General features: G+C 51.4%; 2 protein-coding genes across 2 annotated transcripts in view; both read right to left on the bottom strand.

Annotated features, from left to right (window-relative positions):
• The window catches only part of LOC134434713 (olfactory receptor 14J1-like), a gene marked incomplete at its 5' end in the record, with an annotated part of 36,984 nt that extends 16,942 nt beyond the window's left edge, over positions 1-20,042 (bottom strand). The window contains one exon of the mRNA XM_063183340.1: positions 19,581-20,042. Coding sequence (XP_063039410.1) covers positions 19,581-20,042 — 462 coding nt within the window. The remainder of the gene's footprint in view (positions 1-19,580) is intronic.
• A 3-nt stretch (positions 20,043-20,045) lies between these two features.
• Positions 20,046-20,423, bottom strand: LOC134434729 (olfactory receptor 14I1-like; the record flags this gene model as incomplete). Its single annotated transcript, XM_063183353.1, has 1 exon — positions 20,046-20,423. A coding segment is annotated over exon 1 (378 nt), but the record flags the coding sequence as incomplete, so codon positions are not given.
• Between the last annotated feature and the right edge of the window lie 286 nt (positions 20,424-20,709).

The following is a 20,709-nucleotide window of genomic DNA, read 5'->3' as shown; positions in this document are numbered from 1 at the left end:
TCTTGTCGGTGCATTTCCCAGTTCTAGTACTGGTAACAACAGCCATGGGTTTAGCTGCTGGCTTAGTCTCACTATCTGGTTTGGCTGCTGGCTTCGAGCCTGGAGTGTTGTCTGCAGCCTGAGTCACTGGGATAGTTGCTGATTTATCTCCCTGCCCCCCTGCCTCTGTCTGCTGCCCGACAGTCTCTAAAAGAGTGAGATAAGCATATGCCAGGGCCCAGCTCACTGCAATGACCTTCCTCTCCTTAGGCTCATCCTGGTACTTCTCTTTCAGATATTTCCCCACCTCAGCTGGGTTCTGAATTTGTTCATGGGGAAAATCCCAGACTATAGGGTCAGAGAATACCTTCAGGATTTGGCCCATATCCTCCCATTTCCCACACCACTCAGGATTTTCCACACTGGGGTCTACTCCTGAGTCAGGGGTCTCATCAGCCCATCTAGAAATCTCAGCTCTCATTCTAGAGAAGCAGCAGGCTGTATAGAAGAAGGTTACCAGATTGAATACCAAAAAGATGGTTTCTTTAATATTGAAGGGAAACTGAACATTCCTTCACTAGTGATGCAACTGATTCAGAGGAGAAGAAGGAAAGCAGAGGCTGAAAAACCTCATTCCCTGCTGCTCCTCTAACAAACTGGATGCATAACCAGAGCCATGAACCATTCATACCTGGAGCAGACCCTAGCATGTTTATAAACTTCTTGCACATCATTGCCACCAAGCCCAGCAGGATAGCTACTCTGGTCACTGCCCCTCTGATGTAAAAACTACGTATTAGGGGCAATACTAAAGCTATTTCTGGATAAGAAAATAAACCTAGGGACCATAGAGGTATTAAATTCTCAAAAAACCCTAGGGACCAGAAATGCATGCAAATCTTCACCCCAATAGACATTATGAATCCAAAAAGCATGGCTATTAGCTAATTTAAATGAACACAGAGTAATAGCAACCAAAATGCAGTCAAAACAGGGTTTTTCCATTCTCTCTAGAGCCCCACATTTGGGCACCGATGTTTTGTACTGGTTTAGGGCAAACTTGTCAAAGAATCTGCAAGGAGGGCCCCTCCAGAAAGCAAAACCCACGCAAGCCCTCCCCGCAACTGGTCCGGGAAAAATGTTCCTCGGAAAGAGGTGGAAAGAACCTGTTTATTTCAGGCACAGCACCCCCCAGCACACAAAATGAACAATACCCGATGACACCACTCTGAGAAAGATGAAAAAATCAGAAAGTCTCTTTCGGGGGTGGTTGCTCTGTTCTCAGTCCCTCCGGTGCTGGGGCAGCTGCTGCAGGCCAAAAGGGTGCAAACCCTCGGTGTCCCCAGGTCCCAGTCCAGAGTAGGTTCGAAATGGTTGATAAAAAGGAGAGGAGAAACAGTCCAGGAAGGATTTTGGTATGTTTAGCTAGAGCAAGCGAATAAGCAGAGGCCAAAGCAGAGCAGAAGCGAGAGAAGAAAAGAGAGCAAGCAAAGAAGAAAGATGAGAGCAAGAAGGGAAAACAGCCCTATATACTGCCCGTCTCTGTGTCCCTGATAAGAGAAAACAAAAAAAAACTTCCACACTTCAAAGCCAGTCTTAAAGGCACAGAAAAGATGAATAGGGATACAAGCATCATAACGTCACCGAAGGACACCCCTTCTTTTGCAACATCTGTAAGCTTAGCTTTGGCATCTTTTGGTCCTTTGCAATGCAGCTGATTTCCTCATAGCCTATTTTATGAAGACACTAAAATTCCCGATTATCTGCATTTTTCAATTGCATTTCATTTGAACCTATCTCCTTTCCAGAGTGTTTGGAACCCTTTCTTTTGGGATTTGCAAGATTCCTTTTCCCTTCCTGAAAGGAAATTTCGGGAAAGGAAAAGGAATCTTGCGGTTTCAATGCGGACCACTAGAGGAATCTTTGGTGCATGTCCCTGCCCTTGATGGCATGCCATGCCTTTTGATGGCTTTGACTTTGGGAAAGACTTTTTTCTTTTTTTGGTTGTTTTATGAAGTGTCCATGCCATGTCCCTCATATTTTCCCCCCTAAGTTGTGTCTTCCTCCTTGACCTTTTTCCCCTTCTTTTGCAACATCTGTGAGCTGTTATTGGCATGTTTTGGTCCTTTGCACTGCAGCTGAGATAATCCTGGGGCATTTTCTCAGAGTCACTAAATTTCCCAAATTTTCTTTTTTTCTCCTCCAATTGCAATTCCTTCGAAGGTATCTCCATTCCAGGGTGTTTGTAAGTCGTTCTTTTCTCTTTTGGCTTTCAGTTGGGATCAATTTTGGCAAGCTTTCTGCATGTGCCTGCCCTTGATGGCGTATGGCCTACCTGCATTTTGATTGCTTTGACTTTGGAAAATATTTTTTTCTTTTTTTTTTTTTTTCTTTAAGTATCTATGCCAAGTCTCTCATATCTTCCCCTCTATGTTTTGTCTTCCTCCTTGACTTTTTCCCCTGCTGTTGCAACATCTGAGAGCTTAGTTTTGGCATGTTTTGGACCTTTGCCATGCAGCTGATTTCCTCACAGCCTATTTGATGAAGACACAAAAATTCCTGATTTTCTGCTTTTTTCAATTGCATTTCATTTGAACCTATCTCCTTTCCAGAGTGTTTGGAAGCCTTTCATTTGGAATTCCCAAGATTCCTTTTCCCTCCCCGAAAGGAAGTGATATTTCCTTTTGGGAAGGGAAAAGAAATCTTGCGATTTCAATGGGGACCAATAGAGGACTTCTTGGTGCATGTCCCTGCCCTTGATGGCATGCTATGCCTTTAGATGGCTTTGACTTTGGGAAAGATTTTTTTCTGGTTTTGGTTGTTTCATGAAGTGTCCATGCCATGTCCCTCATATCTTCCCCCCTAATTTTTGTCTTCCTCCTTGACTTTTTCCCCTTCTTTTGCAACATCGGTGAGCTTACTTTTGGCATGTTTGGTTCTTTGCACTGCAATGGATATAATCCCGGGCCATTTTCTTAGAGTCACTAAATTTCCCAAATTTTCTTCTTTTCTCCTCCAATTGCAATTCCTTTGAAGGTATCTCCATTCCAGCATGTTTGTAAGTCCTTCTTTTCGGTTTTGGCCTTCAGTGGGGATCAGTTTTGGCAAGCTTTGATCCATGTGCCTGCACTTGATGGCGTATGGCCTGCCTGCATTTTGATCGCTTTGACTTTGGGAAAGATTTTTTTCTACAATTATTTTTTTTTTTCTTAAACATCCATGCCAAGTCTCTCATATCTTCTCCTCCAAGTTTTGTCTTCCTCCTTGACTTTTTCTCCTGCTGTTGCAACATCTGAGAGCTTATATTAGTATGTTTTGGTTTTTTTGCAATGCGACCCTGATTTCCTCACAGCCTATTTGATGAAGACACTAAAATTCCTGATTTTCTGTTTTTTTCAGTCGCATTTCATTTCAACCTATCTCCTTTTCCAGAGAGTTTGTGTTTCTTAGCCTTTCTTTCGGGATTCGCAAGATTCCTTTTCCCTTCCCACAAGGAAGTGATATTTCCTTTCAGGAAGGTAAAAGGAATCTTGCGATTTCAATGGGGACCAATAGAGGAATCTTTGGTGCATGTCCCTGCCCTTGATGGCATGCCATGCCTTTTGATGGCTTTGACTTTGGGAAAGAGTTTTTTCTTTTTTTGGCTTTTTTATGAATTTTCTATTCCATGTCCCTCATATCCTTCCCCCTAAGTTTTGTCTTCCTCCTTGACTTTTTCTCCTGCTGTTGCAACATCTGAGAGCTTATATTAGTATGTTTTGGTTTTTTTGCAATGCGACCCTGATTTCCTCACAGCCTATTTGATGAAGACACTAAAATTCCTGATTTTCTGTTTTTTTCAGTCGCATTTCATTTCAACCTATCTCCTTTTCCAGAGAGTTTGTGTTTCTTAGCCTTTCTTTCGGGATTCGCAAGATTCCTTTTCCCTTCCCACAAGGAAGTGATATTTCCTTTCAGGAAGGTAAAAGGAATCTTGCGATTTCAATGGGGACCAATAGAGGAATCTTTGGTGCATGTCCCTGCCCTTGATGGCATGCCATGCCTTTTGATGGCTTTGACTTTGGGAAAGAGTTTTTTCTTTTTTTGGCTTTTTTATGAATTGTCTATTCCATGTCCCTCATATCCTTCCCCCTAAGTTTTGTCTTCCTCCTTGACTTTTTCCCCTTCTTTTGCAACATCTGTGAGCTTCCTTTTGGCATTTTTTGGTCCTTTGCACTGCACTGGATATAATCCCGGGCCATTTTCTCGGAGTCACTAAATTTCCCAAATTTTCTTTTTTTCTCCTCCTATTACTATTTAATTGAAGATCTCTCCATTCCAGTGTGTTTGTCACAATGGTCTTCATGATTCCGTGAGGCCTCACAGTGTTACAATGTCCCTTTGGTTTCATAGGACTACTTGATTTCACGAAGTATCTTGGATCCTTTGGCCCACACGGCCCCGCAGTGTCACAATGGATCTTTTGTTCCATGAGGTCTGGCAGTGCAGCAATGCTCTCCTTTGTTCCACCGTGTCACAATGGCCTCTTGGTCCCAAGGGTCACCACAGTGTCAAACATGTTTCCTTCATTCCAGGAGTCCCTGAAGAGCAGTACTGTCCCCTTGGTTCCATGGGGCCCTGCATTGTCACGATCGCCCCATCCTGACACCAGGTCCTGCTCTGTCACAAAGCTCTGCATGGTTCCACAAGGCCCTGCAGGATCATAGTGGCCTCTGTGGTTCCAGGAGGCCTCAGAGTGCCACAATGTATTCCTTGGTGCTGCCGTGTCACAATGCAGCCCTGGTGACACAAGATCCTGCAGTGTCATCAGGGACCCTTGGTTCTATGGGGCACCACAGTGTCACAGTTGTTCCCTCAGTTCCCCGAGTCCTTGCAATGGAGCACAGGCCCCTTGATTCCATTGTCCCCAGGCTCTCCCAAGGGTCTCCTTGGTTCCTCAGTGGCACAAGGGCCCCTTGGTTCCACAAGGCCGTGCAGGGTCACAGTGGCCTCTGTGGTTCCACCAGGACCCAGATTGTCACAATGGACCCCTCGCTTCCACTCAGCCCCACAGTGTCACAATGGCCCCTTGGCTCTGTGCTGCCATGTCGTACAGTGTCGCCATGGTCCTCTTAGTGCCACCAGGCCTTGCAGTGTCACAATGTCCCCTTGCTTCTCCAGGGCCCTGCACTGTCACAATCATCAGAGAACCAGCCAGGCTGCAAAATACCTTGGAGAGCATCAAGTCCAACCTGGGACCCAACACCACTTTGTCACCCAGGCCATGGAACTCAGGGCCACATCCAGTCTTTCCTTAAACACTTCCAGGGATGGTGACTCACCCAACTCCCTGGGCAGCCCAATCCAATGCCCAATTTTGAGGAGAATAATTCCTCATGTCCAGCCTAAATGTTTCCTGGTGCAGCTGAAGGCTGTGTCCTCCTGTCCTGTCACTGTCCCCTGGGAAAAGAGCCCGAGCCCCACCTGTCTGCGCCCTCCTGTCAGGGAGTTGTAGAGTGTGATGAGGTCTCCCCTGAGCCTCCTCTCCTCCAGGATAAACAACCTCAGCTCTCTCAGCCACCTTTCACAAAACTTGTGTTCCAGACTCCTCCCCAGCCTTGTTGCCCTTCTCTGGAAACGCTCCAGCCCCTCCATGTCCTTCCGAAATTGGGGGTACCCAGAACTGGACACAGCACTCGAGGTGCTGTCCAAGCAGTGCTCAGCACATGGGAAGAATCCCTGCCCTGCTCCTGCTGGCCGCACCATTCCTGATCCATAGGAGTGCCAGGGTTTATCAGGGAAATTGTGGGGAGGGAGTGGGGGCAAAGTGTTATTGATTGTCAGCCATGAAGGGTCTTGATTTTCATGTGTATTCAGACTGCTTTAGAAGAGTCTGGGGGTCAATATCAATTGGACATTTCTGATACCAATCTATAAACAGGAAATGAAAACCAAACTTGCATTGTTTTCAATACAGCAGATTCACTTTGAATACTCTTCTGAAATCTGTCTAATTAACCACAGAAGAACTGAAAACATAGATTATTCCCATGGGCTTTTCTTGTTTAGGTGTTTTGAGCAAAAGTTTATGAGCCTTTGTCACTGAATTCCTGAACAGGAAAGCTCAGCAAAGAAGAGGCCTCTGGAGTAGTAAAATCCATCAGCAACCTCCAAGTGGCTAAGGATCCATCCCATTCCGAGCAGCAATGGAAAGAAATGGGCACAGCTTTGCGGCTGCCTCAGCTTTGGCATGAGCCCTGGGCCTGGAGCAGGATCAGCTCTTGAGGTCCCCAAGGCCACGGCTCTTGTGCTGCCCTGGGCAGATGGGATGGCAGCAGGGGCTGCAGAGCTCTCAGCACCTCAGCCCGAGGGGAGCAGGGCAGCCAGGGAGCCTCCTTTGGCCTTGGCCCAGCACCTTCCCCCACGGTGGGGCTGAGTCCTGTGGCAGCTGCAGCTGCTGCTGTGCCCTTGCCAGGGGCTGAGGCCATGGGGCAGTGGCCAGAGCAGCCTGGCCTGAGCAGAGCTGTGGGGCCAGAGCCGGCTGGGCTGGGCTGGGCTGGGCTGGGGAGAGGCCCTTGGTGCTGCCCAGAGCTCAGGGCAGCTGGCAGAGCTTGCAGGGAGCTGGGCTGGGCTCAGAGAGCCTGGCCCAGAAACCATCAGTTTCCATCTCAGCCTGGCTGAGCGTGCAGAGACCAAGAAGAGCAGCCCAGGGTCTGCAAGTTCTCTGGGTGGGAGCTGAGCTTGTGAGCCCCTGAGCCCTGCCAAGTGCTGGGGCTGCACCTCCATCTCCAGAGATGTGATAGATGGGAGCAGGGACAAATAATTCCTACTGGATTGTTTCTTGTTTTTGCTTATACAGGTGACCTGGAGTCATATGTAGATGAGCTGTTTTGTTTCAGATAACTCGGGTAAAGTGATAAGAATAATATTTTTAGCTGAAAATAATACTTCACACATAATACACAATAAGAAAGAAGAGACACATAAACAGAAGAGCATCTGAGTTTTTAAGAGTGTGAGACTCATTGATGTCCCAGCAGTCAAACCTGTTCAAATACTTTCCTCAGGGCTTCCTTGAGATGAGAGGTGACCACCAGAGACCAAGGCCAGCCAGAGCTCTATGTCCGGCAGCTTTTGTCTAGGAGAACCCTTGCATACAGGGAATTTTCGAGGGGAGTATCAATTTTGGCTGTGGGCACCTCGAAGGACAAATGGTTCTTTTCCATAGGAAGGAAAGCACTGGGAACCAGTTCTCCAGGGGCTGATGAAAGACAGCCCTCAACATTCCAACATCAGCTGGGCCTGTCAAGTGGGCCCTGGGTGGCCAAGCTAGCCAGATCTGTTCCATGTTCCCTTGCTTTCATGGCACTGTGCAGTGCCATGTCCTCCTTGCTTCTGCAGTGTCACAATGGCCCCATGCTTCCAAGAGGCCCTGCAGGGTCGCAGAGGCCCTTTGGTTCTGTGAGGCCCCACAGGGTCACAATGGTCTCCATGATTCCATGGGGCCTTGCAATTCCACAATGCTCTCCATGGATCCATGGTGCCCCACAGGATCACAACGGTCCTTTGGCACCACGGGGCCCTGAAAAGCAGCAATGGCCTCTTGGCTCCACAAAGCCCTACTGCTTCACACTGGCCTCTTGGGACCATGCAGCCCAACAGAGCCACAATGATGTCTTTGGTTCCACGAGGCCACACATTTTCACAATGGTCCCTTGGATCCCTGAGGCCCTGAAGTGACATCATGGTTCCACAGGAAGGAAAGCAGGAAGGAAAGCATGGAGCCCCAGTCTTCCAGGAGATGATAAACAGCAGCCACTAGAGGCCAAGGCCAGATAAATCTGTCCGTCCTGACAGCTTTCATCTGGGAGCAACAAAATAAATATCTTGTATCTCAGGTGTAAATATTCTGTATCTCAGATATATGGGATTTTGGGGGAAGAATCCCAATTTCAGCCCATGAGCACCTGGATGAGAAGGCCAGTTCTTTCCCTCAGGAAGGAAAGGACAGAGCCCCAGTTTTTCCAGGGCAGATTAGAGGCGACCACCAGAGCCAAATTGAGCCAGGCCTGTCTGTCCTTGCAGCTTTTGTCTGGGAGAAACCCGTGCATGTAGAGAATTTGGGAGAAGAACCAATTTTGTCAGAGCTGTGAGCAGAGGCTGAGGGAGCTGGGCTTGTCCAGCCTGGAGCAGGGAAGGCTGAGGGGCTCCTCATCCCAGCCTGGCAGTGCCAGCGAGGAGGGGATGGAGAACACAGAGCCAGGCTCTTCTCCGGGGGGCCTGGTGGGAGACAAAAGCCAATGGGTGGAAGGGGAAAGAGGGGAGATCAGCCAGGGCATGAGGAGATGAAATGAGTCAGGCTGGTTTCAGCATTTCGTCAACACCAACAGCAGCCTGACCTCCCTTCTCTATTCCCCACTGACAGCTTTGCAAATCAGGAATTGTTCGAGCTGTTCTGTCCTCACTCCAGGACGTGAATCCTGATACAAGAAGTTAATTGTGTTTATATCTATCACAGAACCATGTTTGTGTGAAATAAATTTTAGTTTGGAAATAACTTCTGAATGACGGACTCATCGGACACTGCTGGGACGTTGAACATGGCTCTGGGAAGAGTTTGTAATTGTGTGATTGTTATTAAATTGTATCCTGTTCAACTGTGGTCTGTTGGCTAGATCCAGTGTGGGCTGGAGGGAGCTCAGATTTGCACAAGGCTGCTCTGAGTGCCAGGGCTTGGATGGGGGAAATGGTGGGGTGGGGGCAGGGACAGAGTCTGATTGATTGTCAGCCATGAAAGGTCCTGATTTTCATACCCAGTCAAACTGCATGAGGAGGTACTTGGATTCAATGTCAATTGGAGATTGCACTTGTCAATGAATTACTAGTGAAAAAAAATTACAAGACCTAAAAAAATATTTTCTTGCTGTCTTTTTAATCTCAGGGTATTCACATTGAATAAGCTTCTGAAATCTGACTAATCAACCACAAAAGATCTGAACACTTAAATCAAATTATTCCCAGAGGCTTGACTTGTTAAGGTGTTCTGAATGTTAATGAGCCCTGGGACACTGAATTCCTGCACTGAAAAGCTGAAGCCTCTGGAGCAGGAAAATTCAGCAGCAGCCTCCAAATTGCTGAGGATGTCAGCAGCCCTCACTGAGGCCATCCCTGCCCAGAGACCGTGGGGGAATGGGCAGACAAGGAGAGCGTCCCTGGGGCTGGGGCAGCACAACTCAGAGGCACCAGCGGCTCCAGCTGGGAAATGGAGTGTGGAATGTGGCTGGGAAAGCCGTGCCTGGGCTGTGCCAAGCAGGACACACAAGCCTGACTCCCATCCCACCAAACAATTCTCTCAATGAGACATTTAAAAGGAATTACAATTATTTGTGTACTCTGAGTTAGATGTACTGGAGAAATGCCTACAAGAGATTCTCAGGAGCTCAAAACAACCAAACAGCCTTTTATTGGGGACTTTAGAAAATCAGAGAAACTTTGGCAAAAGGTTAAATATGACAGTCAATCAAAACCAAACACTTCTCAAAGCATTAGCTTGGCCCATTCAATTTCACTAACTGTAAGCCTATTCAATTTTAAGTTAATCAAAATTTGCAAGGAGAGAGAAATAGAAGTAGTAGATACACAAAGAGAGAAAGACAAATAAGATACAGAGAAGTACCCACACCCAGATTCCAATGTTGTTCAGATGGAAATTCCAAGGGGAGATATGGTCAAGATGTGTGCTTGCCTTGTGGTCAGCCTTCAATACCCCTTTGTCTCCCTGGGCCCTTCCCTCAGCTGGGAATTGGGCTCATTTGGTCCCTCAGGAGCTGGGCTGGGGCTCCAGAGGTGGCTGTGGAGCATTGCCTGTGGTGTGCCAGGGCCTGGCAGACACTGCTGGGCTGGGATAGAGGCTCTGGGGGAATTGGGGTTCCAGGGCAGGGCAGGGCTGGGGTTCCAGGGCAGGGTAAGGCTGGACCTGCCCCTTCCTCTCCCACACATGAAATTTTTCTAGCCAACAATCTCCCCCAGTCTGTCACAATAGGCACTCTTGGAGCTGGAACCCAAATTTGGCCATGGGCACCTGGCCAAGGTGGACAGTTCTTTTCCATAGGAAGAGAAGCACAGAACCCCAGTATTTGGAAGGCAAGTGAGATACTCACTGGGCCAAGGCCAGCCAGACTTGTCAGGAATGGCAGATTTTGTCTGGGAACAGTCTTTGGATTTAGGAAATTTTGAAAGTGGAACCCCAATCTTGGCCAGGGTTACCTGGAGAAAGCAGGACAGTTCTCTTGCATGGGAAGGTAAGCAGAAAGCCTTGCCCAGTATTTTGTGGATAGAGGGGAGGTGAGCCCCATGAAACCATTGCCAGCCAATCTTGTCCTGGCAATATTCCTATGTGAACAACCACTGGATATAAGGAAATTTGGAGGTGAAATTCCAATTCTGGCCATGGGTGCCTGTAGCAGAAGGACAGTTCTTTTCCATAGGAAGTAAAGTACAGAGCCCCAGTGTTTCAGCAGCAGATGAGGAGAGACCCTCAACATGCCAAGGTCAGCTGGACTGCTCAGGCAGTATATGGGAGGCTAAACCATCCAAACCTGTTCTGTGTTCCCTTGGTTTTATGGGGCCCCATAGTGTCACAATGATGCCGTTGATTACAAGAAGACCTGCAGTGTCACAATGGACTCATGGTTCAATGGGGTATCACAGCGTCACAGTGGCTGCAAGGTTCATAAGGCCCTGTAGTGTGACAATGGTCCCAAAAATTCCACGAGCCCTTGCAGTGTCACAATGGTCTCCGTGGTTCCACAGGCCCCACAATGTCACGTGACTCCTCTGTTCCATGAGCCCTGCAATGTCACAATGGACCTTTGGATTCTGAAGGTTTGCAGTGTCACAATGGTCTCCTTTGGCTCCACAGTGTCCCAATGGGCCACTGATGACTGGAGGCCCCTCTGTGTCACCCTGGAGCTTTGGTTCCATGCATCCCTGCAGTGTCACAAAGGTCTCTTGGTTTCACAAGGCCCCACAGTATCACAATGGTCCTCTTGGTGCTGTAGGGACCCCCCAGCGTCACAATGGTCTCACTGGTGCCATGAGGCCTCACAGTGTCACAATGCCTTGTTTATTTCATGGGGCCTCATAGTGTCACAATGGTCTCCATGATCCCTCAGAGTCACAATGGTTTCCCTGGTGCCATGGTGCCCTACAGTGTCACAATGGCCCCTTGGTTCCATGTGGCCCCACAGTGTCACAAGGGTCCCTTGGTTCCATGGGCCCTGTGCTGCTGCATTCCCCCTGTCCCCTTCTCAGGCCGCCCTGCCAGCTGAGAAATGCTCCTTGGGCCTGGGCCTTGGCCAACAGCCCCTCGGCTCAGCTCCTCTGCAGCTCATCACAAACACTGTCTGCTCCAGCCACTGCTGCTGCCCAACCAGCTCCTGGCTTCTGAAGGAGCAGCTCTGGGAACTGTTTCTGTTCTCTCAGTGGCACAACATCCCTGTTCTCACACTGGCAAAGAAAGCTGTTTATGCCAAGGGCGGTGCCAGGATGACTTAACCTTACCTACATTGCCTGTAGGTAAGGTTAAGTCACAAGGTCTAAGTGAAGTTAAACACTGCTAAGAGTTGTTGTTTCCCAAGTTGTTATGTTTAATATAAGTTAAAAGCTGAGTTAAATACTGTTAAATGTGAATCCTCTGTTAAATTGCAAAGTCATAGGTTACAACTAAGATTAAATCCTGCTAAATGCTGGTTTTTGCTAAATTGTGAAATTGAAGGTATCAGTTAAGGTTAAGGTATAAATTAAGTCCTGTTAAGTTTGAGCTCTGTTAAGCTTTTGGGCCATATTCCTTTCATCCTTGCCCTCACTGTCCTTGTGTCACACACACACACACACACACACACACACACACACACACACACACACAGGGACAGTTCTTGGTTGATTTCTGGTTTGATTGCCTGGATTTTGTTTGGTTTTGCTGTTTCTTTGTTTCCTTGGTGTGCCTGAAGTGTCCAGTCAGGAGCAGAGTGACTCTTGTCAAGGAACTTTGTGCTGCTGTCCCTTAATATTAAATCTGGTTTTTGCTGATCCCTTGCTGGGGATTTTTTCAGCACTCTCAAGGCCTCATTCGTAACAGGGTGAAGGAGCCCTGGCCCAGGCTCTGGCCCTGGGGGACACGGGGATGCTGCTGGGGGATCCCTGCCCCCTGTGCCAGCCCCATGGCCCCTGCCCCCGTACCTGTGTCAGGCTCTGGGGTCGATCTCGTGGAACATCCTCTGGGAGAGGCTGCGGCAAGGGGTGTGGGGGGACCCGGGGGGACAGGGGACCCCGCTGTGCATGAGCAGCGTTGGACTGCTCTGGGGGGAACTGTGAGGGGGGCTGGGGCAGTGACCTCCCCAGTGATCTCACACAGCCCCTGTGATGTCATTCACCTCCGTGTGATGACACACACACCCTGTGATGTCACTCCCCATCTGTGACTGATGTCACACAGCCATCTGTGACCTGTTACACAGCCCCCTGTGATGTCACATGGCCCTTATGATGTCACACGGCCCCTGTGATGTCACACAACCTTGGTTCAGTGCTGGGCAGCCTCATCCCCATCCCAGCATGGGTCTCTCCCTCCTGCCCCATCCCTCAGCCGGTGGTGCCCTTGGGTCGCTGGGCCTTGGCTTCCTCTTCTCCCTGGGCATCCCGTGCTGCCCGCCCGCCCAGGGTGTCCTGGGGAGCTGCTGCCCCTGAGCCAGGGGCTCTGCTCTGCTGCCCTGGGCACCCCAGGGCTCCCAAAACACCCCACGGCCAGGGCAGGCCCCGAGTGTCACCATGTCCCCTTGGTTCCATCAGGCTCCGCAGTGTCACAGTGCTCCCTGCGCTCCCTGAGGCACCACATCACCCAGCCCAGGCCATTGCCGGGGTTCCAGTCAGTCCCAGTATGATCCCAGTGACTCCCAGTCTCTCCCAGTATATCCCAGTTGTCCCCAGCATGCTCCCAGTCACTCCCACTTCCTCCCAGTTGATTCCAGCATGATTCCAGTCAGTCTCAGTACGGTTCCAGTTGCTCCCAGTGTATCCCAGGAGTTCCCAACACACTGTAAACTGCCCTCAGCATGCTCCTACTCACTCCCAGTGGGATTCTAGTCCCCATCTGTATTGTTCCAGTTGCCTCCACCATGGTTCCAGTTGCTCCCAAATTCCTCCCAATATGATCCCAGTTGCACCCACTTGCCCCAGTATAGTCCCAGTCACTGCCAATAAGATCTCAGTCACCCCCAGTATTGACACAGTCACTCCCAGTGGCTCCCAGTTTCCCCCTCAACGTGGTCCCAGCTGTTCCCAGTGTTGTCCCGTCCAGTATTGTTCCAGACACTACCAGTATATCCCAGTTGCCCCCAGCATGCTCATTCCCAATCACTCCAGTTGCCCCAGTATGATTCCAGTTGCCCCCAGGATGACCTCATTCATTCCCAGTCACCCCAGTTGCCCCCAGTATGCACCCATCATTCTCAATTGTTCCCAGTAGCCCTCAGTGTGCTTCCAGTCACTCCCAGTATTTCCATGTCTGTGCTCCAAGTGCTGCTCCCAGCCCTGATCCATGGGGATGGGAATGTCCTGCTCCCTTGCCGGGGCAGGGTCACACCTGAGCCAGATGTGCAGGGTGGGACCTTGCCCTGACCCCAAGCACTGTCGCAGCTGCAGGATCTGCTTCCCATCGGCCTCTTCGTCCTCCAGCCCTGAGCCCAGCCTGGTGCTGAACAAAGGGGCTGGGCCAAGGTCATCCCCTGGCAGGGGCTGCTCAGCCCCTCTGCCCCCTCCCCAAATTCCCTCTAGGGGAGCAGGAGCCCTGTGGGGAGGGACAAGGGGGTGACACTGGGATGGGGGGATCACACACGCTCTGGGCACGCACAGTCCCTGGGGACCCCCCCCTCACCTTCTCCTGCAGCACCAGGAGGATGAACCCCAACATGGAGCCCCTGACTGCTGGCAGTATTTTGTGGGGTGGGGTCTGGTGGCAGCTTTGGGGTTCTGGGGGATCACGACCACCCAAAAACCCCCTCCCAACCCCATAGCCACTCCTGCACCCCTCCAACCACCCCACAGCTCCAGGCTAGGACATCCCCAACCACTCCCTGCAACATAAATGTCCCCAAAAATCACAAAACCCCTTTCCATCTTCCCCAAGACCCACCTAAATTCTCTCCATAACATGCAGCTCTGCCAACACACAAAACCCCTCACAACCCTGGGTGGGGGGAACCCGGCCTGGGCAAAAGGAGAGGCAAACTGGGCAAACTGGGGCCTGCACATCCAAACTGGGCCTTGCTGGGGACCCTGCTTGGGACTGCCAGCCTTTGGGTCTCCTCTTGGGAGATCCAGGAGGGGGAAACACAGAGACGGGTGGGGAGTGGAATCACTGGGAGGGACTGGTTTGTACTGAGATCATACTGGGAGCAGCTGGGCCCATGCCTGGGGAGACTATAATCACACTGAGAGAGACTGGGATCATTCTGGGATATACTGGGAATGAGTGTGATTATGCTAGGGTGACCAGGAGCAGCTGTGAGCAACTGGGATCATGCAAGGAGCAACTGGGAGGAACTGGGAGTCGCTGGGTGCATGCTGGGGGTGTTTGGAAGCAACTGGGCTCATACTGAGATGAACTGGGATCATGCTAGTGATGACCGGGATTGGACTCACTGGCAGGGAGTGCGACTACACTGAGGCTGACTGGGAGTGGTTGGGAGCAACTGGGATCATGCTGAAAAGAACTGGGAGTGACCTGGACTATGCTGGAAGGAACTGGGGTACACTGGGAGAGACTGGGAGTGACTGGAACAAAAGTGAGGGTGAAAGGGAGCAACTGTAACCATGTGGAGCACAACTGGTTCATACTGGCAGGGACTGGGAACACACTGGGGTCATCTCTGGATCGTACTGGGAAGGACTGGACTAATACTGGGAGAGTCTGAGAGTGACTGGGAACACACCCTGCACATCATCCTCCATACTGGGGGGGACTGGGAGCAACTGGGAACAACTGGGAACACGCTGGGAACAAATGGCATCATACTGGGACTGACTGTGTTGATCTAGCTGGAGGCAACTGGGACCATACTGGGAGTGATTGGAAGTTACTGGGATTATACTGGGACCACACTGTGACTGCTGGCATGTGACAAGGATCCTACTGGAGCTTACTGGGCTCATATTGGTGTTGAAAGGGAGAAACCGAGATCACACTTTGGGTTACTGGGAGCAACTGAGAGAAACTGGGATCATGCTACAAGCAAACTGGAGGAACTGAGAATGACTGGATGCATGCTGGAGGCAACTGGGATATACTGGGTGTGACTGGGATCATACTGGAGTAACAAGCACCTTACTGGGATCACTGGGAGTGTCTGGGAATGACCACGGACATGCTGAGGGCAACTGGTGTATACTGGGAGTGTCTGTAATCACACTGGGGATGACTGGGAACACACTGGGAACAATGGGGACCGTGCTGGGGAGAACTGGGACCACAAACTGGGAGAAACTGGGAGTGAGTGGGAGTGACTGGGTCTACACTGGGGGCAACTGGGCATGACTTGCACCATGCTGGGAGGAACTGGGATCATATCGGGAGTGACTGGGACCATACTGGGGGCAAATAGGATCACACTGGGAGGAACAGGGAGCAACTGGAACCATGCTGGGGGCAACTGGGGTCCTAGTGGGATCACAGTGGAAGAGGCTGGGCCCATGCTGGGATTGATTGGGATCATACTGGATCTTACTTGGAGCAACTGGGACTGCACTGAGGGTGACTGGGAGTGGCTGTGAGCAACTGGGATCAGGCTGGAAGCAACTGAGGACAACTGGGACTGACTGAGAACATAGTGGGAGCAACTGGGATACACTGGGAGAGACTGAAACCACACTGGGGTAAATGGGAGCAACTGGAACTATACTGGATGATAATGGGAGCAGCTGTGCCCATGCTGGGGTGATACTGGAACTGACTGCCATCATACTGGGATTGACAGGAATAGTACTGGGAGTATCTGAGAGTGGCTGGATTCATACTGGAACCAAACTGGGAGTGACTGGAAAGGTGTTGGCTGTGACTGGAACCATGCTGGAGGTGACTGGGAGCAACTGGACTCACACTGGGAGTGACAGGGAGTCACTCTGGGCATGACTGGAATCATACTGGGAGGATCTGGGATGGACTGGGATCATACTGGGGGTGGTTGTAACCATACTGGGAGTGACTGGGATCATACTGGGGGTGGTTGTAACCATACTGGGAGTGACTGGGTGCAACTGGGATCATCCTGGGAACCATTGAGATTACAGCAGATGAGAATGGATCCTGACTGGGGGGTACTGGGAGCTACTGGGACCATGCTGGGAGGAAAATGTGGACATACTAGGAGAGACTGGGATCATACTGGGGGTGGCTGTAACCATACTGGGAGTGACTGGGTGCAACTGGGATCATCCTGGGAACCACTGAGATTACTGCAGATGAGAATGGATCCTGACTGGGGGTTACTGGGAGCTACTGGGCCCATGCTGGGAGGAAAATGTGGCACAGTGGGAGCAACTGGGATCATTTGGAAGGTACTGAAACCATGCTGAGGGGACTGAGACTATAACTGGGATCATATTGGGAGCAACTAAGACCTTACTTCAGGAAACTGCCAGAAACTGAAATCATACTGGAAGAAACTGGGAGGAACTGGGAAAGACAGGGATCATTCTGAGCTAACCAGAACATTACTGCGCACACTGGGATATACTGGGAGTGTCTGTGACCATACTGGGTGGACTGGAACCACACTGCAAACAGCTGGGACCATGCTGGGGGCAACTGGCAGTGAGTGGGACCATGCTGAGAGGGACTGGGACTATTCGAGGGACAACTGGGATCACACTGGGAGGAACTGGGAACAACTGGGACTATTCTGGCAGCAGCTGGGATCATACTGGGATCACAGTGGGAGCAGCTGGGTCCATGTTGGCTGAGACTGGGATCAAAATGAGGGTGACTGGAATCATACTGGGATTGACTGGGAGTGGCTGTGAGCAAGTGAAATTAGGCTGAAAGCCACTGGGAGGAAGTGGCAGTGACTAGGAGCATGCTGGGTGTGACTGGGATCATACTGGGAGTTTCTGGGACTATACTAGGGGCAACTGGGAGAATGGGGAACACACTGGATGAAAGTAGGAGCAACTGGGCGCAAATGGGACCATGTTGGGTACAAATTGCATCATAATGAGGAATGGCTGGGAGTGCCTGGGCTCATACTGGGAAGAAGAGGGATCCTGCCAGGAGTGAGGGGAAGTGAGCAGGATCATCCTGGGAGTGACAAGGAAACTGGAAGCACACAGGGGCGACAACTGGGCTCATGCTGGGAGCAGGGCTCCTGGACAGGATGGAGGCAGGGGCCAAACCCAACAAGGTGAGGTTTAACAAGTCCAAGTGCTGGGTCCTGCACTTTGGCCACAGTAAACCCTGCAGCAATACAGGCTGGGGACAGAGTGGCTGGACAGCAGCCAGGCAGAAAGGGACCTGCAGGGACTGATGGACAGCAGGCTGGACAGGAGCCAGCAGTGTGCCCAGGTGGCCAAGAAGGCCAATGGGTCCTGGCCTGGATTAGGAATGATGCAGCCAGCAGGAGCAGGACAGGGATTGTTCCCCTGTGCTCAGCACTGCTTGGGCAGCACCTCAAGTGCTGTTTGCAGTTCTGGTGCCCCCAATTTAGGAAGGACATGGAGGGGCTGGAGGGTGTCCAGAGAAGGGACACAATGCTGGGAGGGGTCTGGAGCACAGCTGAGGGAGCTGGGGTTGTCTTTCCTGGAGAAGAGGAGGTTCAGAAGACACAAGGCAGTGGCAGGGGAAAGATTGGATTGATGATCTCCGAGGTCTTTTCCAACATTGCTGATTCTGGGATCCTCTGGAAACACCCTTGGAGAAGTTGCAGCATGAGCCCAGGGCCTCCTTTTCAGGAGCTCCAGCAGCCCAGGTGCCTCAGCTTTTCCTGGCAGCCCCAAAGCCCATCCTGTCAGTCCTGCAGAGCCTCTGCAGCTCCTCCTCATTGCCCAGAACAGGGAGCCCCAGAGCCAGACACAGCAGCCCAGATGTGCCCCCCTGGCCTGGGGTGCCTCTGGCAAGGGAGCAGCACCAGGCACTGCAGGAGCCTGCAGACAATTCCTGCAGCACTTGTAGGATGATCCTGCTGCCCAAGGGACGTTCCCATGGTGCGAAGTCAGGAACTGCAATGGGGAGTGGGGCCAGAGAGGAAAGGGCAAACAGGGATGGGCTCCTTGGAGGGGAGGGAACAGGGATGGGCAATAGGAAGAAATCTGGATCAGGAAAGAGGAAGGAAAGCAAAGGTGAAGGCAGGGAAATGCTCGGGGCAGTTTGGGAGTGGCTGCCAGGCAGCCCTGGCTCTGAGCAACAGCATCTGCAGTGGCACAGGAAACTCCCAGCAGATGGGAACAAACTTTCTGGCTGACTGCAGAGGCCAGGACAAAGCTGAGTGGTTTCCCTGGTGTCCCCAGCCCTTGCTGGCCCCAGGGGCTGATGGCAGTTGTGCTCCCTCAGGTTCATGTCCCCACACCAACAGCATGGGGGTGCTCCCCCTGCTCTGTGCAATGCAAACAGGGGCTGCTGAGCCAGTGCTGCTGTGTCTGTGCCTGCAAGGATGGGGCACCTGTGTGAGCTGGGGGAGAGACCAGGGCTGCAGAGGGGAGATGTTGTTGGCAGCTCCATCAGGACGCTCTGGGATGCTGCCCTGGGCTGTCCAGCGCACTGGGGATGGATCAGCCCCTGCTCTGCTGCTCCTTCCCATCTCCCCCAGGGCCCTTGCAGAGCCCCAGCCATGTTGTTTGCCCCCAGCCTGCCCACGGCCAGCCTGGGGCTGCTCACGGGGCTTTTCTGTGCTGAGCATTGGCCTGGCTGTGTCCTTGAGAGAGCCTGGGCAAGGAGCCTGGAGCCCCTAGGCCCTGGCCTGAGGTGTCAGCGCTGCCCCAGCAGTGCCCATGGGCTGTCCCTGCTGCAGTCCCGGCACTGCCACCCCCAGGGCTGTGCCCAGCCCTGAGAGCACTCAGGCCCTACAGCAACACCAGGGCCACCAGGGCAGTGGGGCAAGGCCATGGCAGCAGCACTGGCAACACCAAGTGCTGCTGCTGCTGGGCACAGCTGCTGTGCCAGCACTGATCTGCCCCCAGCTCTGCACACAGACATTGCTGCTGCAGCTCCAGAGAAGGCAACAAGAGGGGGAACTCTGGTTAAAACTTTGCTTGGAGATCCTTTACTTCCTTTAGAGCCACTGAGAGCACAGCTCCTCATTGACACAATCTGGGGCCACAGCAAAGGTGGAGAGAAATGAAATGAGAAATGGCAAAACCAGTAGCACTTCATTTGGACAATACTAAAAATAAAAAAAGAATGAGAATAATAAACCAACCACCATACGCAAGAAGAACAATGAAAGATTACATTGATTTCAAGTGATTTGCAGAAATTGGCAAGCAGTTTAATGTTTCTGATATAGTCCAGTCACCAATCTCCACACTGCAGCCTTGAGCTCCTGGTTTCTCAGGCTGTAGATGAGGGGATTCAGGGCTGGAGGCACCACCGAATACAGAACTGACAGGGCCAGATCAAGGGATGGGGAGGAGATGGAGGGGGGCTTCAGGTAGGCAAAAAAGCCAGTGCTGAGAAACAGGGAGACAACAGCCAGGTGAGGGAGGCAGGTGGAAAAGGCTTTGTGCCGTCCCTGCTCAGAGGGGATCCTCAGCACAGCCCTGAAGATCTGCACATAGGAGAAAACAATGAACACAAAGCAGCTTGAGGCTACACAGACACTTAGAGCAAGAAGCCCAAGTTCCCTGAGGTAGGATTTGGAGCAGGAGAGCTTGAGGATCTGGGGGATTTCACAGAAGAACTGGTCCAGGGCATTGCCATGGCACAGGGGCAGGGAAAATGTATTGGCTGTGTGCAGCAGTGAGTAGAGAAAGGCACTGGTCCAGGCAGCTGCTGCCATGTGGGCACAAGCTCTGCTGCCCAGGAGGGTCCCGTAGTGCAGGGGTTTGCAGATGGACACATAGCGGTCGTAGCACATGATGGTCAGGAGGGAAAGCTCTGCTGAGATAAAGAACATAAAGAAGAAGAGCTGAGCAGCACATCCTTTGTAGGAGATGTTCCTGGTGTCCCAGAGGGAATTGTGCATGGCTTTGGGGACAGTGGTGCAGATCATACCCAGGTCGCTGAGGGCCAGGTTGAGTAGGAAGAAGAACATGGGTGTGTGCAGGTGGTGGCCGCAGGCTACGGCGCTGATGATGAGGCCGTTGCCCAGGAGGGCAGCCAGGGAGATGCCCAGCAAGAGGCAGAAGTGCAGGAGCTGCAGCTGCTGCATGTCTGCCAATGCCAGCAGGAGGAAGTGGCTGATGGAGCTGCTGTTGGACATTTGATTTCTCTGGCTATTGGGAGCTGTTCATGGAGAAAAGTCAGTGACCGGTTAGGAGAAACTTCTTCCAGCAAAATCAAAGCCTTTTTCCACAAACCCTTCTCCTGTAACACTCTGACACCCTTTTCAATTTCCAGAAGATTTTTCTTCAGCTCCAAGTTTGGAGCCCTGGCTGGTGCTGCCTGAGTGGGACTTCAGGTTTAGGGTAGGTGCACACAGAGGTTTTTATAGTTCAGCCTTGCTGTGCAGACATAGGAGGGGCACAGGGACCTGTCCTTTTGTTCTT

Source organism: Melospiza melodia, unplaced genomic scaffold, assembly GCF_035770615.1.
Source record: "Melospiza melodia melodia isolate bMelMel2 unplaced genomic scaffold, bMelMel2.pri scaffold_46, whole genome shotgun sequence".
NCBI classification, from domain to species: domain Eukaryota; kingdom Metazoa; phylum Chordata; class Aves; order Passeriformes; family Passerellidae; genus Melospiza; species Melospiza melodia.
The sequence above is the reverse complement of the archived record's forward strand: the minus strand, read 5'-3'. Positions and strand labels throughout refer to the sequence as shown.